Genomic DNA, 9,537 nt, shown 5'->3' on the forward strand with positions numbered 1-9,537 from the left:
TTTTTTTTTCCTCCCCCCGAGACAGGGTTTCTCCGTAGCTTTTGGTTCTTGTCCTGGAACTAGCTCTTGTAGACCAGGCTGGCCTCGAACTCAGAGAGATCCTCCTGCTTCTGCCTCCCGAGTGCTGGGAATAAAGGCGTGCGCCACCACCGCCCAGCTAAAATAAATAATTTTCAAAGTCAACTCTAGCCCACCTTTTCATACCATGGCATTTGCCTTACACTACTGGCTGGGACTGCAGGAGGAGTGAAGAGCTGAAGAACACTGGGGACAAGGCTCCCTCTGCCCTTAGAGTGCTATTTGCTGTTTCTCCTGCAGAGGACCCCATCTGATTCCAGGTACCTGAGTGGTAGTTCACAGCCATCCCTAACCCCAGTGCCCTCTTCTGACTTCCAGGGCACCAAGCACACACAGATGTGGTACACATACTACATGTAAGCAAAACACACATAAAATATGTTGAGTAAATCTAATATTTAAAGAAGCAGGAAGAGGGGAGTGTTGTACAGAGGTGGGGAAGAGGCTGGTGACGCAGGAAGGAGTGTTTTAAGCCGTGCATTCATTTCTTTCAGTGCTGCCAAAGTTGATGTCAACCAATTTTAGACATGAAGTTTGGAACTGACTGAAGAAGAGCAGAGGGGAGGGTATAGAGAGCAGGTTAGGCAGCTCTTTGGAATTTTGCTAAAGACAGCTACTAAATGGATAGGACTAGAAGGGAAAGACAAAATAGGCTCTTTTCAAGGTTAGTGGTGGGCTTGGGCTTGGGCTCTGCTCGTTTTGATCTTGGATCCTCAGATTGTACAAATTTTGTTTCCCTGAGCCTCACCCTCAGCACTTCCCTACTATCCGTAGCTTGTCACTTAGAGTGGTGCTTCCAGCTCACCAAGCTATATATGCTATGGTCTTCCCAGGGTGTTTTCCACTATTCTTTAAATGAGAGCCAAGGTCTTTACTATGGCATAGGTGACTGCTCCCTGCAATGTGTGGCTTAGCCACACCAGTCTTCAGCTTCCTGCCTTGGGTCTTACAAATTGGCTGTTCTGCCTAGAATTTTTTTTCTGCCTACTCTGCTTCATTCTTTTCAGTCTTCCAGCAGCTGACAGTTATTGTTTGCCTTTCTCTACACTTAATGGATTGCCAGGCAGTGGTGGCACATGCCTTCAATCCCAGCACTCAGGAGGCAGACAGGTGGAGCTCTCTCAGTAAGTTCAAGGCCAGTCTGGTCTACAAAGTGAGTTCCAGGACAACCAGAGATAACACAGGAAACCAACCCTGTCTTGAAAAAACAAAAATCGAAAAAGAACTTACAGCTCAACCAAGTAGCATTGCAATCTCTGACCCAGTGCTAGGTGGAATGTGCAGAGGCACACCTGGAGCCATCTAGGGTGAGTCTACCTGGACTTCCCATATAAATGGTCATAAACCTGTGTGCTACGCTACTTGGAGTTTGTGATTGTACACAATGCAGAGTAGTGGAGGACTGGTCCCAGATCCCAGCCCAGCTGGTGGTGCATTATCTGTCACACTAAGGAGAACTTGTTCTGTATATGCAAGTATAAACTCATGTTCATCTCCACATGAGCTACTCGCTGAATCCTTGCTTGTTAACTTATTGTCAGTTTCGACTCTAAATGCTATGTTCATAATTCTATATAATTCTTACATAAGTTAGGTTAAATGGCGTTTCAGATGAGGAAACAGGCATTTTCCTCATATCCTGTTTTATACTGTTTGCAAAACTCCAATCTCTAAAATCTGGGATGTTCTCAGTTACGTACCTAGGTTATGTACTCTGACATGTCTACTTCCTTACCTTCAACTCTTGACTACGGGTGAAAGCCTGGGGTGTAACTCAGTGGCAGTGCCTGCCTAACATGAAGGACCTTGCATTGGAATCCTAGCACCACAAAAACATTGTGCGCTGTGGCCCTTGGAGATGGAGAAGCTCACACAATCTCCAGAATTGTACCACGCACTTTGAGCAATTATCTTTTTCATGACATTCTTTTTTCTTCCTTCCATTTTTTAAGGATCTGTCTCTTTGTATTTAAGTCACCTGTTGTCACTGCTGGAAAACTTGAGTGGAGCAAATCAGAAACAGCAAGTTTTTTTTCCTAGTTACTATCTGAAAGTTCCCCTCGTTCATTCAAATTATTTTAGTTGGGAACAACCAATAGCAGGACAGTCGGGTGTTCAAGGTCATCCTTAACTAGAGAGTTGCAAGACTACAGTAGAGACACCATCTTAAAAACGGTTTTTATTTAATTTAGTTGCTGTACATGAAGTTTCCTTGGAAGTGGTGAAAAGCTGCTGAACAGGGTTTAGGACATCTCAGCAACCTACAGTGCAGAGCAGAGGGACGGGCGGTCCTTCCCCCTTTGGAAACAACCAACAGCTGTGTGCCAAGCCCTGGGTTGCGCATGCTGGATAGTGGCACACCCCTTTAATCACAGCACTTGGGAGGCAGAGGCAGGTGGATCCATGAGAAACCAAAAAGTATCACCACAGGACCTTTCCAGGTGAATTGCTAAAGTGACTGAAGTATTTGGTATTAAAGATGCTCTTTGTACTAGGTGTGGTCCCACATGCCTTTGACCCGGTGTAGAAAGCAGAGGCAGGTCATTTCTCCAAATTCTAGGCCAGTCTGGTCTACACAGTGAGACCCTGTCACAAAACCAAGGGTCAGAGAGAGAACTTGTTGCTTTTACAGAGAACCCCTCTTGGTTCCTGGCATCCACATGCAGACTCACAACCAGTTGTCCACAATTGACACAACCCCGACCTCTGAGAGGAGCATTCATACATGTGGTGCACATATTTGTAGGCAAACACCCATATACATAAAATAACGAAATTAAGATGCATTTTGGGCTAGTGAAATGGCTCGGTGGGTAAAGTTGCCTGCTGCCCCGAGTGACAACCTTGGGACTCAACGGTGGAAGCAGAGAACCAGCTCCCAACGTTGTCCTAGTCCACGCTCCCCTTCCTCCAGATAAATGTCATTTTATTTTGATCTTAGGTTTTAGCTTAGTGCCCCTAGGAATTTCCTTATTTGGGGGGAAAAAATCTGGGATTTTTAGGCTTCAGAGAATGGTTACCTGGTCAACATTAATCCCAATGGAATAAATATTATGAGAAGTTTATTTCATTGCCAACCCTAGGAAATCATAGCCATCGGCGAGTGTTTATAACAACAAACCCAACATGCAGTCATTCTGCTCTTAACCACCTTGAAAGTGGAAACTACCATGAATTTTTAAGATTGGAGTTTCTAATTGTGTATGAATTCAATAAAGCAGGGTCAGTTATTCCAAATGCCTGCCTTGAACTCAAGCAGGCACAGCCTTACCCGTGGACAGGAGTCAATCACTGCACCTCAGCTGTGGAGGTTTTGAGATGGTACCTGGCACAGCTAAGCAGTAGGACAAGCCCAGCTCTGTGGCAGTGAGTAACTAGCTCCCTCCTCACTTGCCCTTCACACACGTGCCAGCACGCACATCAACACACCTGGTACTGAAACAAATGCCACCTAGTCCATGACTCACCTGCTCAGCCATCTCAGCTCCCCTGCAGGCACTAGGTGTCGCAGTTCTCCCGCACTTCACAGGACCTGCTTCCTTTCTCCCTCCACTCTCAGCTCTTGAAGGTAGCTCACTGTAGCCTAGACCGAGTCATTTCCTCTCTCCACTACATGCATGCTTGATGCTGAGGTCAAGAGAAGGGCTCTCATCCCCTAGGACTGGAGTCAGAATGTGAGCCATCACGAAGATGCTGGGAATAGGACCTGGGTCCTCTGCAAGAGCAACATGTTTTCTTAACCAAAGTCATCTCTCCAGCTCTCATCACCTAAGTGAGCCAAACTTTTCCAACACAAGATAGCTTCTTCAACTCGTCTTAGGCCTCTAGTCTAAGGTCACAAACATACTGCACCATTTTATACAAACTCCATGGCTTTCTTGTTCTGCCTCTTTAGGGCTTAAAATGCCCTCTGCTGCTTAATAAAAATCCATGAGTTGAGATTGCTCCCACATCACCATTAACTTTCACAAATGGGCTAATTGCACACATGTATTTCACAATAGTTTTACACAGAATTCTAAGAGCACTTTTCTTCGTATTTTACAGAAGGGTTTAAAACATACATTTTCTTTAATATACCAAAGTACATCCAACTCTAATTTCTAAATAAATGTGTTACAATTTGCTTAAAATTTAAAGGCTTAATGGCAAGGTTCAAGGGAGGAAAAGAAGTAAGTTTATTTTACAAACTGGCTGAAAGAAAAATAACTTCAAGAAAGTCAATAAAATTTAGTACGGTCTCATCCGTCCTGAAGGAGGGGCCCGGTTTGGAGGAGTGATGGCTATGTCCAGATAATCCCCTATTTGGAACTTCTGTGACTGCAGGGTCATGGAGTCATCAGTGCCCTTCCTGCCAGACATGGTGCTGCCAATCTCCTTAACTCTGTTGGAAAGGAAGTCAACTGTTAATAGACTAGAAATGCATCAGCAAACAGTACAGACTACAGAGAACAGGGACTGATCTATACATAACAAATTTCCAGAATGTAAGCACTTGAGCTCTGAATATAAACTGATGGGCACGACCACTGGCACTAAGGAGATTATCCCAAAGCCAGGCCTGGCGACTTATGATGTAATTCCAACACTGGAGCCTGAGACAGACTGAGAACATGGGGGTAGGGGGAAATTCTTGCAAAGTCCAGAGATTACAGAAATTAAAGTAACAAGTCACCTACCGATATCCAGGTCTTTTAAGATCCATAAAAACAATTGCAAAGTTGAAGTGTGTGCCCTTCTTTCTGGCTTCTGGGTAGACTTCCTTTACTAAACTAGTCAGTTCTTTCAGGGTTGCATCCATCCTAATTTTTTTGAAAAGATGATTGATAAACATTAGTATAACAAGGGCATAAAACCAGCACATAGTACATTCTCAAGTCATACTCCAGGGCTCTTGCACTATGATTTACCGCAATGATGGCTGGCATGGAAAAGGCAATTTGCTGCACAGTCCTTGCTACCTGTGTCAACCCAAGTGAAGGTCAGGAGAGAACCAATTCCACAGCTGTCCTCTGACCTCTTCAAGCATTTCGTGCAATATGCATAAGCAAGCACACATTAAATAATAAATTAATTTGCCTCTGAATATATCCTGTGTTGTCCTCAATGCTAAAAACATCAATAAGTTAATCTTGCTACAAGAGATTAAAGAGATTCCCACATAACTCTTCTGAGGCTACATAACAATATCTGGCTCAGTGATATACTTACCTACAAGAAAAACCAGTCCAAGTTATTCAACTACACAAACTGTCTAATTTCTAAGATAAATAATCTCTCATACATTACAGCCCCTAAAATCGGAATGCATCTTAGGAATCAATGGGCAGGGACAGCATCTTCATAGGATATGCAATTTCTTGTTCTCTCATAGAATCCTAATGATGGAGCTTAGCAGGTAAAGGTGCTTGCTGCCAAGCCTGATGACCTGAATTCGATCCAAGGAACCCACATCATGGAAAGACAGACGTAACTCCCACAACCTGCCCTCTGACCTCCACACACGTACCATGACACCCCATATGCCACATATATACGCAAAAGTGTAATGAAAATCTGCCAGTGAGATGCTCAGTAGGTAAAGGCATTTGCTGCACAAGCCTGCTGTCCTGGGTTCAATACCCAGAATTCTCAAGTAAATGTGGAGAGAAGATATTCCAAAAGTTGCCCTCAGACTTCTACAAATGTTGTAGTACCTGCACACTGCACAACACAAAATAAAAAATGATTTTTTAAAGTCAAGGACATAGCCGGGTGATGGTGGCGCACGCCTTTAATCCCAGCACTCGGGAGGCAGAGGCAGGAGGATCTCTGTGAGTTCGAGACCAGCCTGGTCTACAGAGCTAGTTCCAGGACAGGCTCCAAAGCCACAGAGAAACCCTGTCTCGAAAGAAAAAAAAAAAAGTCAAGGACATGAAACTTTAAGACAAACCATAGGCTCCTTTCTGCTAGTCTGATTAAAATAACCCACTCATTTAGCTGCCCCAGCTTGCCCTAATTAAGCCTTTCCATTCTAGCTCTTAAACACAGATGAAAATCCATTACCCTCCATGTTCAGCTGTGCTGAGTTCTTACAGACAAGCAACCTACCACTAAGCTACACCCTCAGCTCCAATCTATAAAAGCTGTGGAGTGCCACCTGTTGTCACCTCTAGGGGAGGGTCTCCCACATACAGTACAGCACAGGATGCCAATGCCTGGCACCTTTTAAGTCCCAGCCTGTCATCAAGCTAATGAGTGACTTGTAGGTGTCAGTCACCACGAAAGACATTACTTGATTATTATAAATACTTTGCTCACAAAGATAAAAGTTAGATCTGCAAAGGCTCCCCCAAGCTGGCATCCTTATCTCACTACAGACATGGTTCACCTGTTTCCTCCCCACTGGGAACAGACAGAGCAGAGGTGGTCACACTCATGCTTGCACGCGCACACACACTTAAGCGGAATAAAGAAGTATACAAGCCCAGAACAGGGAATGATATTTCTAGAAACAGATTAGAAGGTCTCCCCTATCTTTTCCCATGAGAATGTTCCAGACCAAAGGCCATTTTATGCATTGCAAGAATGCATACATACTGCTTTCTAGAATGCAATGAAATATAGCACAATTCTTACCCATCAAAAAAATAATCACTGTGGCCTCTCTGCACGTTAAAATACAGAATTCAAGAGGGATTTTGGAAAACATTTTATGAGTATTCTACTTGTATATGTTATGTGCACCATGTGTGTGCCTAATGTCTGTGTGAGCCAGAGGAGTGCACTGGATGACCCTAGAGCTGGGGTTAGAGGCTGCTGTAAGCTCCCCAACACAGGTGCAGGAACTGAACTCTGGCCCCGTGAGCACTTATTATCCACTCAGCTCTCTCTTCAGAACCTAAAAAACCTTTTTCTTCTTTGGGTTTCTCTGTGTAACAGCCCTGGCTGTTCTGTTCTAGAACTCACTGCTGTCCTGGTCAGTTGTAGACCAGGTTGGCCTCAAACTCAATTTGCCTGCCTCTGCCTCTCAAGTGCAGGGATTAAATAAAGGTGGGCAACACCACTGCCAAGGGTTGGGGAGGGGGTGCTTAAGAGCTGGCTCAGCAGTTAAGAGCACCTGATGCTTCTGCAAAGCCCTTGTTCCAATTCCCAGCACTAACAGGGCAGCTTACAACCCCATGTAACTCCAGGGATCCTACCCCACTTCTACGTTCAACGGACACCAGGCATTCATATGGTGCACACAAATACGTGCAGGGAAAACACCCATATATGTAAAAATAAATTAAAAACTGAAAGATAGCATACTGAAACTATGACACAAAAATATGTAGTTCATGCTGGGTGTACGTCACATAAAGTCTTATTTTCTCAGAAGAGCTGTACAGAGACTGTGTAGTCAGAGTTGTAAAACTTCAGACGCAAAGACTCTCACTGTGACCTTATGGAATTTTGCAGTTGAATTTTACTTTCTCAGAATTCATATTCTATTCTTCAATTAACTCTGAAAATTGAAATTTTGCCTCCAGTGAACTTGAACACTGGCGTCAACTATGAGGTGGGATAACTAATTTTCTTTTGTTTGGAGGCAACTTTCTAAAACTTAAATAGGCTCTATGAGTCTGAGTGGGCCTGAATTACCAACCCAAAGTCCTAAGGATAAACTGAAGGATGCATACAGCTTCCAAGTAAAAAAACACTGCATTCCTTTTTTGTTGACACCCATGTGGTTCTCGAACAATCTCGAACAATACAGAGAGGTGACCTCTGAAAAGCTGCGCTCTGCAGAAAGGCAGTTCGTTACAAACTCAGGGTGTAAAGAAAGTACTGACAAATTTAAAATCTTAGTCGTTGGGAAGACATACGGAATTTTAATATTTGGAAAGTGGCTTACATTAAGCCATTACTGAATATTTCTTCAATCACTACCTTTTGTTTTGGGGGGTGTGCGTTTGAGATGGGGTCTCTGTGGTAGCCCTGGCTGTGGGCTTCACCATGTAGACCAGGCTGGCCTCGAACACAGATCCACCAGTAACAAGAAATTACTGTTTGCATAACAGGTGCAGAGTTTCTAGTTGTGATGTGTGTTTAAAGATTTTAAAAGTGGAGCACAGCTTTCAAAAGTCACAGAGGCAAATTTCCGGTTACATTTTGCGAGAACAAAAATATATTAAAATTAGCTTTTACTGCTTCCCAAAAGCCATTACGATGTTAACCCGACACAAAGCTTGTACTGTCCTAGCTGAGTGCACAGCCGTCTTCACTGAACCACCACCAAACGTTTTCACACCGAGTGCCAGAGCAGAAAGGACTCGGGTTTGCCGGTGCTGCCATACTTAAGGCTTGTCGGTGTCAACGCTCTGAGCACAGCTCGCAGCACCCAACTCCCGATCGTCTCCCATCTCGCCGTGGCATTTTAAACGAACTACGTTGTTTCTGTACCCGGTAGCCATATGGCGGGAGCCGGGCCGGTCCGTCCGCTCCACCCTAACGTTTCCTCGCCGCTCCCTAGAGCCTTCCGAGGCGGGTAAGCCCGCGTCCCTGCCTGGGGAGAGCCCGGTCCCCCCGGGGCGCAGCCCGCCAGGCCCCAGTCCCGCGCGGCTCACCAGGTGTAGATCTGCAGCTCGCTCGAGGGCACGTTCCCGCGGGAGAACTCGTCCATGCGGTGGTGGCGGCCGTTGTTGGTGGTGAAGACCCGCAGCAGGAGCGGGCAGGTCTGGGGAGAGGCGGGGAGTCAACCCCGGGCCGCACCACTTGGCCTTCCCGCCCACCCGCAGGCAGGCCGCGCCCGCCCGCCCGTCCGCCCGCCTGCCTCAGCCCCGCAGCGGCCCGCCGCCCGCACCTTCTCGCGGTCTATCGGCTTCTCGGGCTCCTTCTTAATCTCCTCCTGGGTAACGCGCGATTCCACCGCCATCTTCCTCCTTCGGCCCGGGAGTCGCTCGCCCTGACCTCCGACCCCGGCAGCGAGCATGAGCCACTCGTTTCTCGCGAGGAAAGGCGCGAGGTTTTATAGCGGGCGACTGGCAGGGCGGGGCGTCAGTCGGCGCAGGCGCACTTCCCCGTGAGTGTAGCCTGGGCGCGCCTGCGTGTTACCCTGGGGGGGGGGGGGGCAGTACACACGCATGCGCGGTGGTCTGCGCGCGGTCTCTAGGAAAGTTGTGTCTTAGTTGTTTTCTTTACCGGTCTTTACACAGCCCAAGTCAGCTTAACGTGGCATTTACATACGCAGTGATGGAAATATGTAGAGAACACGAAAATCTTAAGAACATTCAGGTAACATGTTAAAAAAATATGAACAAGGTACTGACGTTGTTGATAAAAGGGGCGGGGACCCCTAAAGTAGACAGGTACCGCAAGACCAGCAGAGAAATGCTTTTTCTGTAGGAGGGGATGAAAGCGTCCTGTACTGGGGAAGGGAATGAACACACAAAATTCAAGTCAATTAAGCCCAGCAGTGGTGGGTCCATGCCTTCAACT

General features: G+C 46.1%; 1 protein-coding gene across 1 annotated transcript; it reads right to left on the minus strand.

Moving 5' to 3' along the window:
* Positions 1-4,055: 4,055 nt before the first annotated feature.
* Positions 4,056-9,068, minus strand: Sap18 (Sin3A associated protein 18). The gene is made up of 4 exons (XM_050152177.1): positions 8,903-9,068; positions 8,667-8,776; positions 4,758-4,880; positions 4,056-4,462 (listed from the first exon to the last, which is right to left on the minus strand). The coding sequence occupies exons 1-4, from the start codon at positions 9,029-9,031 to the stop codon at positions 4,309-4,311; spliced, it is 516 nt and encodes a 171-aa protein (XP_050008134.1). The 5' UTR covers positions 9,032-9,068; the 3' UTR covers positions 4,056-4,308.
* Between the last annotated feature and the right edge of the window lie 469 nt (positions 9,069-9,537).

The sequence above is a fragment of the Alexandromys fortis genome, unplaced genomic scaffold (assembly GCF_014885135.2).
Source record: "Alexandromys fortis isolate MF-2015 unplaced genomic scaffold, M_Fortis_MF-2015_v1.1 scaffold_75, whole genome shotgun sequence".
Lineage (NCBI taxonomy): Eukaryota > Metazoa > Chordata > Mammalia > Rodentia > Cricetidae > Alexandromys > Alexandromys fortis.

What these genes read in the sequence shown, in the direction of transcription:
- Sap18 (XM_050152177.1), bottom strand. Translation starts at nt 9,031, where the DNA reads ATGCTCGCTGCCGGGGTCGGAGGTCAGGGCGAGCGACTCCCGGGCCGA. An exon ending in GAGCTGCAGATCTACACCTG is followed by an intron (nt 4,881 to 8,666) that starts GTGAGCCGCGCG and finishes CAAAAAAATTAG; the next exon opens with GATGGATGCAACCCTGAAAG. An exon ending in CTTAAAAGACCTGGATATCG is followed by an intron (nt 4,463 to 4,757) that starts GTAGGTGACTTG and finishes CCTTTCCAACAG; the next exon opens with AGTTAAGGAGATTGGCAGCA.